Source organism: Pseudopodoces humilis, chromosome 9 (genome assembly GCF_049639895.1).
Source record: "Pseudopodoces humilis isolate 2021_Gansu_Grassland_sample_001 chromosome 9, ASM4963989v1, whole genome shotgun sequence".
In the NCBI taxonomy this organism is placed as follows: domain Eukaryota; kingdom Metazoa; phylum Chordata; class Aves; order Passeriformes; family Paridae; genus Pseudopodoces; species Pseudopodoces humilis.
The window spans coordinates 9,864,229-9,880,115 of NC_142208.1; the positions used below are offsets into that span (position 1 = coordinate 9,864,229).

At 40.4% G+C, this 15,887-nt stretch overlaps 1 protein-coding gene across 5 annotated transcripts in view; it reads left to right on the forward strand.

The window, feature by feature from the left end:
• OGDHL (oxoglutarate dehydrogenase L) overlaps positions 1-12,742 on the forward strand; it is a 46,714-nt gene extending 33,972 nt beyond the window's left edge. For all 5 annotated transcript variants that reach the window (XM_088059824.1, XM_088059825.1, XM_088059826.1 and 2 more), the window contains 7 exons: positions 3,517-3,695; positions 7,218-7,289; positions 8,105-8,230; positions 8,846-8,918; positions 10,942-11,105; positions 11,621-11,775; positions 12,490-12,742. In XM_088059824.1, coding sequence (XP_087915950.1) covers positions 3,517-3,695; positions 7,218-7,289; positions 8,105-8,230; positions 8,846-8,918; positions 10,942-11,105; positions 11,621-11,775; positions 12,490-12,613 — 893 coding nt within the window. In that variant the 3' untranslated portion in view covers positions 12,614-12,742. The remainder of the gene's footprint in view (positions 1-3,516; positions 3,696-7,217; positions 7,290-8,104; positions 8,231-8,845; positions 8,919-10,941; positions 11,106-11,620; positions 11,776-12,489) is intronic.
• The last annotated feature ends 3,145 nt before the right edge of the window (positions 12,743-15,887 follow it).

Sequence of the window (15,887 nt, forward strand, 5' to 3'; positions counted from 1 at the left end):
TCATACTGGGAGCTTTCAAGTAATATCAGGCTAGATAGACTTGGAAGTAGTGTGTAGTTCAGGAAATTCCTGAACCATGAGACTTGGAGTATAATTTTTTCAAGGGAAAACATCAAGTTTAAAGCAAAAGATGAAAAGAAGAAGACTGGTATTAATGTAAAATTATTTTTTTTCAATACACACCTAGGATGAAATATGTAGTATTCCTGCTCAGTCAGAAGAATGTATTTTTAGTGTTGGGGATAGTAAATACAAATACCTGTCAGAAATTGTGTTAGGAACTAGGACTAGATTACTAGATTGTAGTAATCAATGGCACCTGCATGGACTTCTGAGAAGGCATCAGTCTCCCTGTTTAATAGAGTCAGCCACCAGATGGATATTAGCTTCATTTTGTCCTGAGCTATGTTTGGGTTTGTGGAAGGATGCATATCCCTCTGTAGTCCCTGGGCTTAGAATTTCTGTTAAAGATAGCAAAAAGCTGTCTCTGAGCTGTTCTTCATTCTGACATAAAATCCATGTACTGATAATCCCTTTTAACCATTAGTTACCATTCATGCCCTAAGGCACTTTAAAATCATATTGAATTAAGTTATGTCTGTAGCCTTATATTAATTGAAAAACAGCTATTCTTACGACAATCATGAAAATGCTGTGGGGAAAAACACAGTGCAGTATGCTGTGTAAGCTGCCACTTTGGTTGACAACACTTCTTTCTGTGCCAGAGTGACGGAAGAACAGTGAGGGAGCACAGCAGGCAATGGACTAATAGAAACAGGCATTTCTGCTAGGTCTGTCATCTAGGGACCATAATGAACTCCAGCAATTGAAACATTAGTTTTGCAACCTTAATCAAGTGCTGTGTATTTTTCTTCCCTCTGTCCCCTCAGTGTAGAAGTTTACCAGACTGCTGTGCTGGTTCCTGGTTCCCTGTGCCCTGGTGTGCTCTGAGCAGCTGCCTGCTGTTTGGAGTTGGCTGATTGCTTTCCAACACCCTTTGGGTGTGTGGATTCCTTACCTGACATTCTTTGAAAGTTGTGTTGCTACCTGGTTACCTTGGATTTCCTCATCTTCAACCTGTTTTCTGTTTCTACCTGTGGAAGAGTTAATTCTTTAAACCTGCAAAATTTGCACAGGATTTTAAATGTTCAGCTCTTGTTTCTGCAGATGCAAACAATAAAGTTTGCAAGGTCTCTGCTGTGGTCTTTGTTTGTTTGTTTGTTTTTTAAATTCATTTTTTCTAGTCTGACGTTGAGCCTTCATGAGGGACCTGGGTAGGAACCTGCTCCCCTGCAGTTTATGTCCCATCTCTAGAATGGTGGAGACTTTCTAGTTCACGTCAGCTTCCCTGACCTTGACTCTGGTGCTCCAACAATTCACTTTTTCAAGAGAACATCTCACCCTCTCCTGGGCTGTTCATCTTGCATCTGTCTAGATCTCTCTCCACCAGCACTTTTTAAAATTTTATTTAGCAGTTCAGATTTTGTTCTCTAAGCTATTTTTTCCCCATGAAGGTGGTAGTAGTAATTCTTCACAAATTCCTTAGTCTGTCAAGAGTTAAAGTTATTCCACTGCTGTAATCACGATTAGAATAGTTTTAATTTAGTAACTCTCATTGCCATTTCCTTGGTGGAAAATTGAGTTCTGGTACACCAAAGATGTGTGTATCACAGACACATGTGCCATGAAATACTAGTCTCAGCAACATTATTCTCAAAATGCTAATCAGAATGTATAGATTACATTTGGATGTATTTTCCTAGACATTTTTATTGCTGTCAGAAAGCTTGCAAATGGTATCTGTGTGATGCAGCTTCACCTAGAACATTGTTACCCTGTAGAGATTAGCTTGAAGTTGTCAGCAAGATAGGAAATGAGAAATTATACTCTTTTTTCCATGTGAATTTTAGGGGTGATCTTTCATATATGAAGTAGAATTATGTGTATGCTGTGACCAAATTTTAAGTATGCACTGAGCTCCATATTCTTTGAAAAGCACTGTTTGATTATTCATAATTCTGAGTAGTCAAGACCTCAGTTTGTGCTTGTCTAAAAGCTAGATTACCCCACCCTTACAGAGAGCAGCATATGCACAAATAAGTCTTGAACATATTGCATATTTTCTCAACCATGTAACCCAATCAGTGGAAATGGTCTCTTAATGCTTGTGTAAAATTAGAATGGGATTCAAGTCTATCTAGGGAAATCTTTTTCAGATACCTTTGGGGATATGATTGAAGAAGTTGTGTAAAGTTTTCCGTCATTTTCATTGTGTTAAGAGCAGTGGAATTACACAAACGAGGAGGCCAGAGATGAAGGAAAGGCTGTTCAGGCAGTCAGGCCAAAGGCAAGGCCAGCAAAAGTCATTCTCATTCTCTGTCATGGGCACTCATAGAGGAAGGGCTGTCTTTACAGTCTTCTTTTGGCCTCTAATGTATCAGTTGCCTTTTGGTGGGACCATGAGCATCTGCTGGAGTCATGGATGGACTGTTCAGAGATCAGTAGTCCAAAAGCCAAATGACTCAAAGATTTCTTGCCATGGGGATGGTAAGAAAAAAACTGGGTTGGAATTGCCTGACTGGGTTGGAGCTGAAAGGACTGTGAAAACCCAAAAGTTAGTTGATCTGAGGGGTAAGCTTCAATGAGAGTATTCCCATATTGAAGTTCTGTAGTTGAAATTACATCATTATATTCTGTATAGAGCTTCAACATGAAATTTATATAGCAATTGAATATTTATTCTCTGTGTATATTGACTCAGTTTTGCCTCAGTCAGAACCTCTATACCCAGAGCACTGCCATATAACTCTGTTTTTTACTGAGAGCTTTAACATTTTGTTGCAATCACTCCAAATTATAGGTGGAGAATCTGAGTACAGGTATTTATTCAGCACTCCAGGCTCTGCTATAGCAAAAAGTCAAAGAAAAATATGAACAGAGATCAAATACTTTAATGCTGAAGCAGAAACCTAAAGGGTCCTTAGCCCTGCCTAAGAATGGATTGCTTATCCAAGCCCCAGATATGTTTGCCATGCAGCTGTTACATTCAAGTTTCTTGGAAGATCTGAAAACTAGGATCATGTCTGTAGACTGAAAATTGATGTCACCAGTAATTTTCTTCATCATCTGCTTATGAGAGGGGGAAAGAAGAGTTATTTATTAGTTTTAATATTTCCACAGCTCTACACAGCATTGTCTTTAACTGGGCTGTAAGTGCATTTTTACAGGAGAAGATAGTAGTGAGCTCTTAGAGAAACATTATACTGAAGTTGGAGTGGAGGGAGGAGGTTTAGTTGGTTCAAAAACTCCTAAGATTTTGAAATGTTTGAGGAAAAGTTTGAAGGATAGAAGTCAGGCTTTAAAATGGTACTACTGGAAACTGCATGATTTATAACGGGGCTCTAGAAATCCAGTTCATGCTCTAATTTTGGGGTTATTTTTAATTTTTTAATAAGGAATGAACAGAATTTTCAGGAAATCAATTTTTCTAATTTTCCTACTTTGTTTGCTTGTCAGGTTTTGAACTTGGCTTTGCTATGGCGAGTCCCAATGCTCTGGTGTGCTGGGAAGCCCAGTTTGGGGACTTCCACAACACGGCTCAGTGTATCATAGACCAGTTCATCAGCTCCGGCCAGGCCAAGTGGGTTCGGCACAACGGGATCGTCCTGCTCCTGCCACACGGGATGGAAGGAATGGTGAGCGCTGCTGGCTGGCATGTGCACTAGGGGACTGCTGGCTGCAGTGCCTTCTCTGCAGCTGGAAAAGCCAAAGGGGTCTTGGGGATCCAGTGGTGACAGGAACCAGGGGAGGAAGGCACTGTTAAGCATGTGGGGCTGCCTCAGTGTTACAGAGAAGAATGCAGATAGATTGACTGGTGAAAACCAAAAAACCCTGAGCAATATTTCTGAGGTCTTAGTTTCATGTCCTTAGTGGCATGTACCACTTCCCCCCACTTTTTTCCTTTTTTTTTAATAAAGTATGTCTGTGTAAACTCTGCAGTAAATTCTCTTGCAATGAAATGACATAAAACAATTTAAAAACTTTTTCAAAAATAATTGACCTTGGTTAATTTTGATATAATAAGAAATCTCCCTCTTTCTGGAAAGGAAAATGTTTCTACTAGCTGTTAATTGTCTTTTTTTTGGTGTATAGGAGAAAGTAGACAATGTCTTAGAGGGAAAGGGTGTGGGCACACGCTATGTGTAAAGTTATATAAATTTCATAGCAGCAGTGGAATTGTTCTTCAAATATTTTAAATTATTTTTAAGATCACATGAACATCATATCAGGCAAGGTTAATTTTCTTTCTTTTCAAATACATTAACCTTCATGAATTGTTGCATGTATGTTTCTAGTTTTCTATTTAGAAAAGCATAGTATGTGCCACAGTGGCAATCTCCATCTGTATTAATGCTTTAGACCTTTTCACCACAAACTGTGTCATTTCTATTCTCACAAACAATTTAGTTTATTTCTATTCAGTTATGATCCTGTCCTGATACACTGGGGTGCATTCATATCTTATGAATGGCTTCCTATATCCATTGTGCTTAAAAAATAAAAGGTCTGATGCTGTTCACAAGGGTTTTGATAAATTAATTTTTTTAACTGTATCCTGAGGGGACAGCCTGAATGAGCCCTCAGCAGGAGGTGTGGTCCTCTGCAGGGAAGCACTTGGCTTAAGGGGCTGGTTCTCTGCTACTTAAAATACATTTAATCTTTTCCTATTGCCACTTGGCAGCGAAGATTTGCACAGGTCTTCTGAAACATGCTTAATTTGCTAATAGTGTCAGCTGCATTTGGAATATTTAAGAATCCCACCAGGCTGTTGAAATCTTTTACCTTCCCAGGGGACCTTTTCATTACAGGAGGACTAGTCTTTCTATAACTACAGTGTTGGGGACAAGATGATTTGGGGAAGGATTCTTAATGGGATATGGATCCCTTCACCTCTAGGTCATGCATTCACAGGCAAGTTGGCTGTGATTGAAAGACTCTGCAGCCTAGTGGCTCCTTGGGGACTCATCTGAAAATAGCTAATGGATTCAGTATAGGTCTCACTGGATAGGTGGTCACAGCAGAAATAAACCCTACCCCATCCCACGCAGCAGTTGCTGGTAGTCTGATTGGTGGTATCAGCACAGAAACTGAAGATAGATGTGAACACTGAGGCTCTGGACTGAGGTTGTTGCTGGGGCAGTGTGTGAGTGATGGGGAAGCCTCACCTGCCTGTCCTGTAATTGTTTGCTGGTAACATCTCTGTTCCCAGTGTACTGACTCCAGTGTGCTTGAGAAGCACTGGGTTTGTGCTGTGTGTGCCGTGCTTAATGCAGGATTTCATTTACAGCAAATGTGAACATCAGAGGTGCTACAATAAACTGGGCTGCTACTGTGCACCATAGTTTTGTGCAGCTTTGTTCCTTGCTCTCAAGTTTCTTGTCTGTGACCAGATTATTTGGCACCTCAAAAGCAGAGGCAGAATTCAAAGGAGCAGTGATATAAGGCACAGCTCTAGGCTATTTGTGTTATACCTTTGTTGCCAATAGAATGTTTTTTTCCTTTGAATTTCCTTAGTCCATGAAGCAGACTGAATCATGGAGTCATAGAATGGTTTTTGTTGGAAAGGACTGTAGAGAAAATCTAGCTCAAAGCCTCTCACCATGGCAGGGTGCCTTTCCCTAGACCTAGACCTAGGGCTGCTCAGAGTCCCATCCAGGCTGGCCTTGAACACTTCCAGGGACAGGGCATCTAAAACTGCTCTAGGCAATCCGTGCCAGTGCCTCACCACCCTCACAGTAAAGATTTTCTTTCTTGTATCAAACTTCTACTTGCTCTCTTGTAGCCTAAAGCCATTTCCCCTTGTCCTGCTCCTACCTGACCTTGTGAAAAGTTGCTCTCCAGCTTTCTTACAGGTCCTGTTTAGGTACTGGAAGGTGCTGTAAAATATTTCCCTGGAACCATCTCTTCCCCAGGCTGAATCATCCTGATTCTCTCAGCCTGTCTTCATAGGAGAGGTGCTCCACTCCTCTGATTATCTTTGTGTTCCTACTATGGATCTGGAATCCTGCACTTGGAATTAGGAAGGATGATGTGTTCAATCAAGGTGGATTACTAGTTGTCAGAATAATGACTGATTTTGGAGATCATGTATTAAGATTTCAACAGAGGAACTTATGATGAAAGATAACCGTATAAAGAAAAAAATCTTTTTATGAACATTATTAGCTTAGGAGACATGGAGAGAGTTGAGAGGTGTAATAGTTTGTCTTTGGGTTAAAATACTTTACAGCTGTGTGCAAAATGAAACCCCTTCCTAAGGGTACCTGTCACATCAACAAGCCAAGGCTATCAGCAATAGCAATACATGAAAAAGCACATTACATTCTAACACTCCTCACAGCTTTCTCCGATCCTTTATAAACGGGGACATGAAAAGGAAAAATAACAGATTCTGTTACATTCCTTATTCCTGATAATTTCTGTGGCCAGCATGCATGTTTTCCTAATGTAAAATGGAGTTAACAGCATTTGTGCAATTCAAGTAATTGCCATGGGTACTGCTAGTGAGACAGTTCATGGGAGTGTTCAGTAATGACAGAACATAAAATATCCCCCAAGGAGGCAGAAATTAATCATAGGTTAGTCTGGCAGATAATGTGTGTGTATATTTTGATCCATTTTAGCTAAAGCATTCATCCAGGTATTTGGTCCTGTACTGAACAGTGAACAATAGTGGGAGAGATCCTGTGCCTGCTTTTCTTGCAAATACAGCAAAAGTAGTCAGCAGTTAACTTTGAGTCTGCTCTGGTTCAGCATGCACGAAGTGTGAGTCACTGCAGAACTCTGAGGCACCCAGTGTTTCTTTTCCTGACATTCCTTGTGCTCCTGTTTGCTCTCATTAGCAAGGTCATCGTTGTGCCCACATGGACCCACTGCCTTTCCACTGGTCTTTATTGTGCAGCTAGACTGAGGGTAGAAATCACTTGCAGCTGGTAGAAACATTGGAAATACATATGAAACCAAATCTCCATGTGGAAACAGAAGATGAGGAATTCCTGTTCTGTGGTGTGTCCTCTCTCTCAGTGCTGCTGTTGGTGCCTTTGGCTGGGGGCAGGTGTGCAGCTGGGACAGGCGGTACTCATGCAGTGAGTGATCTAGACTGGTGTCCAACTGCTCATTTGGCTCTTTAACATGGTTTTAAATAATACCTTTACCAGGGTCCAGAGCATTCATCAGCCAGACCTGAGAGGTTTCTGCAGATGAGCAATGATGATTCTGATGCCTATCCAGTAAGTAGTTTAGTCCTTTCCTTGCTTTTCACATCCCAGAGATTTTTTTGTTAGTAGCATCCTTTTAGCTGGGTATAGCAGTTAGGATTTAGCTTCAAGTCTTGGTGCAACATTAACTTGATCCCAGTAAAAGTAATGGAAGTATGCAGCATTGCTGGTCATTGGAAAGCTGGGGTCACATACAATTAATCTCTGGCATCATGATCTTTTTATGGCTCTTCCTCAGGGCCAGTGATCCTGCTTCTTTATATTGCTGTGTGTACTGTAAATAGGTGTCCCTAGCCAATTTCTAAAGGACGTCAAGTGAGACTACCCTGGCTCTTTGCAGTGGAACTAAATTGTACTGCTAGGAGTATGGAAATGGGGAACTTCTAATTTTGATTGGGCTAAGACTTTCATAGATTGGTCACTTCTACAGATAAAGTACATAGCTCTACAGGATGGGAGAGAGAGTGAAAGCTAACTGTACACTCAAAATTTTAATTATAGTTTAACGTTCTTTCAAAGCAGTTCTATTTTCTTTCTTCCATCTGCTGATGTCCTAGTCCTCCTCAGTCTTCATTCCTGGAATTCCTATATTTTCTGTATTAATGGAAACTTTTTGTGTTTATTTGCATCAATTTTTAGGAAGTAGAAACAGAAAGAAATTATTTGTAGGGATGCTTCCCTAGCTAATAAAACAATCTCAGCTGAGAGCTGCTAAATAAATTTTTTGAGGAAGGGAGTTGCTGAAAATCAGAAATGGAAGGATGGCTTTCAAGGTTTTTCTTCTGCTTTTTAAGACATTTTCCTAATGCCTTTAATGTTTCTCTCAGGAGTTCACTGAGGAGTTTGAAGTTTCCCAGCTATATGATTGCAACTGGATTGTGGTGAACTGTTCAACTCCAGCCAATTACTTTCATGTCCTCCGAAGGCAGATCTTGCTGCCATTCAGAAAGCCGGTAAGGTTATCTTAATGGACTTGATTATTCCAGGTAAATTAGCCCTCAGACAAGGAGTGGCCTTTGCATGTGACACAGTGCTGAAAAGAATAAGGATTGCTGGTGAAAAACCTTAACTGAACACAGGTTGAAGTTGCCAGTTTGATGGAAAGAAGCTCTGCTCTGATTTACTGTGGCTCTAAAACTTGATTTTCAGCTTTGTTTCCATCTGGCTGTGCAGATCTTTGGATGACCTTGTCAAGATATTAATGATGTAGCTTACAGGTTGTAGAACTATCATCTGCATGTCTAATTGCTGGAACTTCAAAGACCCAAGATACAACTGTTGAATGTTTTACTGGTTCATAGCCTGTGATTTGATTTTGTTGTTAAAAAGAAGAATAAGCAGTGAGTTTTGAGAACCTGTAAAAGGAGTAAGCTAGCTAAATCTTCTGAATAATTTTGAAACTTTCATGGCTTTCAAAACAGGAAAAATAATTTACTGTGTTTGCTATTCATGTTAATTTATTCTATATAATTAATTTTGTGGGTTTTGTATGCACGGTGTTACAAATGTTGCATGTGTAATGGAGATATAGCAGTTCCTGAGTGTTTTGAAAAATTTCTGTCTTACAGCTGATTGTTTTGACACCCAAGTCACTGCTGAGGCATCCAGAAGCTAAATCCAGTTTTGATGAAATGGTGTCTGGTAGGTCACCTCAAAGTGTTGTGGGAAAATAATTAGCTATACCAAGTGGCATGTCAGACTGTGAAGAACAGAATCTGTTCTGCAGAGTTTATCTTTTCTTTTGGCATAATTTCTGTGTAGTTGTCATAGTGAGATCTAGCAGGGACTTTTTGCTGAATAATTTGCTTTCACATATAGATTCTTAATTTTAACAGGTTTATCTTGTAAACAGCCATTAATCTTAATGGAAAGTGCATATCTGTCTCTGCAGGGAGTTTCCTCTCAAGAGGCTACTATGTCCCTCTACTCTTTTTTCTCTTCATATAAAAAATTTAATTCTTTGTAGTGCCCATGCCTCCTGATCCCAAGACTATGGTTATGGGATAGGTTGTAATTTGGAAGAATAATGTGCCTAGTTCTTGTTACGATGCTTGGTTTGGGGCTGCTGTGTCACACCAGTGATCTACAGTGAGATCAGTGAGTTCAGAGCTGTTGTTGGCATGCTGTCAGCACCAAGAGATACACAGTAAAGGCAGGGGGAATACCAAACACTGCACTGGTTAGACTATGTTGGAGTGGCATTGTGAAATGCAGTGCATGTAATGAGGGATTAAAGTGACTGTTCAGAGTGAGAATGTGGGCAGAGGTGTGCTGGTCTGTCTCCAGTTCCAGTGAGGGTCTTAGCTGCTGTCAGAAGAAAGCAACTGCTCAGTTTTTTAAAAGCAGCTTACACTGTGTAAGTGTGCTTAAATATTGTATTATCTTATTTTTGTAAGCATTAAATTTGCTTCTCAAGCAAAGGCGTTTACTGTTTTTATTACTGTTTAAAAGCTTTGTTGAATGGGTCAGATTAGGAGTTCTGTAGGCTTTGTGATTTGTCACTTTGTCTTGGGAGTCCCCTCTACTTCAGGCTAATCTCAATAGTGGCTAAACTCCAAATTAACATTGAATTTTGCTATACTTTCATGTTTCTGCTGAAGAGGACAGAAGGTAATAAAGTGTTTCTGACTCTCAGCTAATCCTTTTTGCTCTGCTTTTAATAGCTGAGAGGAAGACTGACTCCAGCTGACCCAATGAAGCACAGATTCAGTCTTTTTTAATGATGAATTCTGCACTTCAGTGGGACAGGATAATTCTGACATAAATCAGTTCTTCTTTGATAGGTTTGTGCTGTTGCTTTTCTTCCCCAAGATCAATGGTTCAAAAAGGAGTTTATTCTCCTGGTAAGTGGGTGTGCTGATTCAGAATAGGAAGTTGAGCTGCTGTCTGCTACCCTGCAGTTGTTTAATGTGGAAGTAGTTCTACTCAATCATATATGAGAGCAAAGAAAAGGATCTTTCAGATCATCAAGTCCTTCTTCCAGTTTCACATATCCCAAGCAAATTGTACTCCTGGGAGGTGATAGCAGTTAAGATATGCATCTGAAATGGTACTGGTGCTTTAGCATTTATACATATGGCTCAGCTCTGTGCTAATTCTTGCTTTGGCTATTGTTGTTTTAGCTCTCAAACAGAGGTTTAAATCAAATATACAGCAGTAATGTGTGTGCTTGGGTAAATATTTCTGCAGCTGCCAGATTTAGTTGCATTATGGATATGTTTTGTTTTTATAGAATATTCTGAAATTCCTAAAACTGTATTAATGTTACATGGTTGAGATAATCTTGGAAAGAAGAAATATTATTTCAGGTGATTCTCTGAAAAAGAACCCCAAAATGGAAGAAAAGTTGAGCTGTCCAATTAATTTAAAAGTGAAGATGTAATACACAGCACAAAGCTGAAACCCAGTCTACTGTTTATATGTATATATAAGTATTGTGAAAGACTGGATTATTGATAACCTTCTAACTTCTTGAAACAGAGCTGCTGAAAGTCACTTTAGCCAAGTTACCAGTCTGAAAAATAGGACCAGAGAGGCAGGAGAGCCCTTTGATCACTGTAACCTGCTGCTTGCTCAGTAAAGGACTAAAGGACTGTTTCTTGGGCTGCTTTATTGAAATGTCGGGTCTGTTGACAGCACTGTTTCTAATTTCTGCTCCAACTAGGTACCACTTTCCAACGTGTGATTCCTGAGAATGGGCTGGCAGCCCAGGCACCACATGAGGTCAAGCGAGTGATTTTCTGCACAGGAAAAGTCTACTATGACCTTGTGAAAGAGAGAAAGAACCAAGACCTGGAGAAACAAGTAGCTATAACCAGACTTGAACAGGTGAGCTCCCTGATCCTGATTTTAAATAGACACCCCTTCTAGAATTGATGGTGATGGCATTTTTCTAGCACTTAGCATCTTACAAGACATATTCTACTCCTTTGTGGCCTTGTGAAGAACGAACACGTCAATAGCATACTGGACAATGAGATCCAGAAAGCTTGATGACTTTTCCAGAACAACATAACAAAATGAAGATTACAATATGATAGCACCTTAAATTTGTATATGCAGTCTGCTAATGTTGTGAATAGTACACTTTGATGGTATATTGTCATTCACTGATTAAGGACATGCTACAGCTACTTCACTAAAAAAGCTGTAGGAGTGCAGGTGATCTAGACTATGAACTACTTCTGTTCATACTAATACAACTATAAAATACTTGTGTATTTGTTTCTGAGCATTCAGTCAATTAGAGAAACATGAGTCACTCTCCATGGAAAAGTAATGACTTGCCATGGGCTAATACCACATAAGAGGAAGCCTTGGCAACTATTACTCTCTTTTTCCAGATCTCACCATTCCCCTTTGACTTGCTGAAAGAGGAACTTGATAAGTATCCAACTGCTGATCTAGTCTGGTGTCAGGAGGAGCACAAAAACAGTGGATATTATGATTATGTCAAACCTCGTTTCCGCACTATTGTGAACCACACTCGACCCATCTGGTATGAGACTTTAAACAATTGGTGTCTCCTGGGCTGTTTTGTTTGCTTTTAAACTTGGTTGGGGTTGTTTTCAGGTATTCATGGGTAAGTCAGGTTCTTCACAAATCAAAACGTCTGAGTCTGGGTTCTTGGGTGAAGGAGGGGAAAATCTAGACTACTATTTCTGAAGTACAAGATGCACATATTGCTCCTCCTTGTAGATCTAAAAGAAATCAGTAGCAACTAGGTCTATATCTATTGTTACTTAACACAGCGCTTAACTCTCTTGGCTAAGATTCTGTTATTTTAAGAATTTCAGTCCAGCTGTTAGGTTTCTGCAGGAAACAGCTATTGTAAGAGCTCAATCCAGGCACCTTTGCATTTATTTTAGATGATTGACTCTCAGATCTGCCTGTGCAGCTGTCAAAGGAATGAGAGTCTTCATTGCCAAAAGCAAGTTATCTAATTATGAGACAGTGTACCTGGCTGCCCTGGGAGGGATGGGGAGAAGACACAGCTTAACAGTGATGGGAGGGGGGAAAGAGAGGGAAGCAGACCAGAAGGTATAACTTGGTACAACTTAGACTGATTTTTATTTAAGAAAGATTGATGACTAAATATCCAAATCTGCCAAGCTGACTTGAATGCATTAAACAGCATGTTCTCATGCTTGTTATTGTCAAAATAGTGTCTCTTCTCATCTCATGTGTCTGCCCAATTCTTTTTGTCATGAAGGTATGTTGGCCGAGAGCCTGCTGCTGCAGCTGCCACAGGCAACAAGAACATGCATCTGGTGTCGCTCAGAAGGTTCTTGGATACAGCTTTCAACCTGGAGGCCTTTGAGGGAAAGACATTCTAACTGTAGGGCCCTGACCTGTCTCTGACTGGTAGTCTCTCAAAACACCTGCATCCAGAAGGAAAGTGGGGAGAATACTGAAAATTATGTATTTTTGCTTTATCAAATAAAAGGATCCAGCAGCTGACTTCATTACTCTGTATCTTGCTCCCTAGTTTATAAGCAAGAAACAATTCCATCTTACCTTCCACTGTTTTTTGTCACTTGTCTATTTAAATTGGGACCCCTTTGACACAAGAAGCTTCTCCTATCCCAGGATGCAGTGTGTGGCTCGGTGAGGCTCATATCTCAGTCTGTGGGCACTGTCTGATTACTGTAAGTACAGCAGACATGGACAGCACCATGGACATGCACACAAGAGGCATTACCACAAGAAATTACTTATTTCTGTCTATGTATCAGAGAAGAGTAATGAAACTGAAAAGCAGAGTTGGTAGATGGCTTTGGTAGAGAAATGTACCAGCTGTGTTTGTTGGAAGGAGATAGTGAGATAACCTGGAGATGTGAGGAGGAGGAGGCTGGAAACAGGGAGTCACATTACGAAGTTTTTCACCTGGAGGATAACAGTAAGTAGTGTGAACCACTTAGGAGGTCAAGAAGGGCAGAAGTAAAAGGGACCAAGAAAAGGTTGTTTGGGTATACTTGAAGAGGGTAGAAGTGTACATGAGACCACAGCTGACAGACCAATGGGTGATCACCAGGAGAATTTAGCACCAAATGACTTCAGAAGTAAGAGGTGCTCCCACTTCCTGGGCTGCCTGCTTTCATGCTGTGTGGTATTAGGGAGCTTTGGGATCCTGTAAACACCCTTGTTTTGGATGAACAGTCTTTCCCTCGCCGTACTACTAAGGTCTGCTTTTCTTTGACCATTCCAAGATCATGTTTGGATGAGAAATCTGTTTTTTCAACAAGCAGTAGGTTTTCTGCTTTGTCCAGTGCTATTCCCTACCTCACATCACCTTGCTGATACTAATCCAGCTATGAAGTGTCTATTCCTGATTTACTCACCCTTTTTTTTTAGAGGAAGGTGGGCAAACAACAGCTTCTGATTTACCAAAGGCACATGCTGTGGTTTTGCACAAGTAGTAATTAATTTTTTTTGGTCCCTTATGTTTATCTGTCAATTGGGATCTCAATTGCCATGTACTTTCAGTACGGACATAAAAGTGAACCACCTCAAGGGCTGCTCTGCGTCATGGGGCTGATATACAGCAAGTGCTGGAGGGGAGACAGCAGCAGGGGCTGTTTCTCTTGCTGGGAAGTAGTGCTTGGCTTCTGGGGAGGCACTGGATGGCAGGGTGGTCTGAGGACCATTGCTTGTGTTCTTCCACAGCGCTAGAAGGCAGGTGAGCCCAGCTTTCCTCTCCTTTCTTGTCATAAGAGCTGGTATTGTCAGAAGTCCTGTTCCCTCTGCCCCAGGAGAACTTGGCTCTGAGTGGACCTTGTGACTGCAGGTTTCTGCAGCACTAACCTATGCAGTGGCAGGAGGCTTTTTTTCCCTCTTTGTACTGGCTGGCAGAAGGAATGGTGAGGTGAGCAGTGTCAGTGGGGTGCAGACGGATGCCTACGCCCGTGCTGGGGCAGGGAGCTGGAAGGAGCTGCACAAAGGCCCTGTGTCCCAGCAGTGCCCTGAGGGTCAGGCTGGATGTCCTGAGCAGCCACCTGGAGACAGCATAACAAGTGACTGGAAAACACAGCGATGAGGCTTCACCTCATCTCCACTTCCCTGTCCTGAGCATGCTCCTTGGACATGCTTTTGCTCTGGGAGTCTGTTTTGTCCTGCTGCTGCTGTATGGACTGTGACATAAGGAAGCATAGTAGTTTATGTCTGATTCAGAGAGTCGGGTGATGCTGGAAAGCTTCTTGTCTCATCAAAATAAAAAGCTGCAATTAAAACCTTTAGCTATGATCAGGTACTACATACCCAGGCAGGTTTCCAAATAGGCCTGTGTGCCTTGTATTGTCCTTTTATTTTGCTTGGATAGGCCACGATGGTGAAGAAATAATTCTGTCAGAGCATAGAAATGATGTGGTAAGGTACTTACCATGGCATCCAGAACTGAACTTAGTCTAATGTTTGTGAAAGTCTGTAGCATCCTTTTAAATCAGGCTGCTTGTCCTGGGCTTGTTTCTCTAACTCAGTGTTTCTCTCACTGAAACATTTAAGCTAATTCAGTCTTTGAAAACCTAATGAACTTGGAAAGTACTACAGTTGACAGCCACAAATAACATCTGTCCATTTCTATAGCTCAAAACACTAAGCTGATAGACAGTAACCATCACCCAAAATATTTTAATGCTTTTACAAATGTTTGTTTCTTTAGCAAGACTTGAGTGCAGCTAAATATTGCTGTATTCTCAGTTTGCATAAGGCAGTCGGTGCTGCATGAAATATGATACATGCACTTTTGCCACAGTATATGCAGAGGTAGAAAACAAAATTAACATAGGAATATAAATGGTAAATGACAGATTTTCATTCTCATTGTGTATCATAGATTGTGACATAATAGTTGCATAAAAATTCCATCAAAGGTGTAAAAAAATGCAATAAAATAAAAGTACATAAGAAGAAAATTCTTTGTTATGGCTGTTCTTTTTGACAATTTCTCCTTTGAGTGGGGATATTAACATTCCATTTGTAAGAGTGCTAGGACAGCTCATTTTTCTGTTTTCTGTTTGTTTCCTCAATGGTGGCTTATTTAAATGTAGAAGCAGTGACGTAGACAGCACTTGGACTAGCAAAAGATAATTATTCAAAATCATTGAGTCAAAATTGACAATAACATTGAGGTTATATTAGAACATTTTGTTTTATTATTTGCTAATTTTTTGACATAACACATTAATGCATTTTTATTTCAAGGAGAGTTTTTAATAAAAATACTGGAGCTAGACTGGAATTAATGTCTCTAATTTTTAAACATTGGAAATAATTTCTCTTAACAGTTTGTGTCTTCAGCTTTGAGATGGTAAATTAATTAAAAGATTCATGTTTGACAAGGACTGAACGATTATATAGACCTCTTGTGAAAAAAGTTGGCACTGAAATTCAAATGACAGCTTTGTGATTTGGAAAAAACAGCAAATGTGAGAGTGAGTTCACTTCATCTACTTGGGGACACACCATGCTGTGCATGCCCACAGCAGCAAGACTTGCTAAGACAATCAGCTTCTGCCACTGTTCTTCATTCCAGCAGGAGTGTGCTTGATGGAAACCCTTGCTCTGCCCGTGATACAGTCAGAGTCTGTGACAGAGCAGAGGAGTAACCTGTTC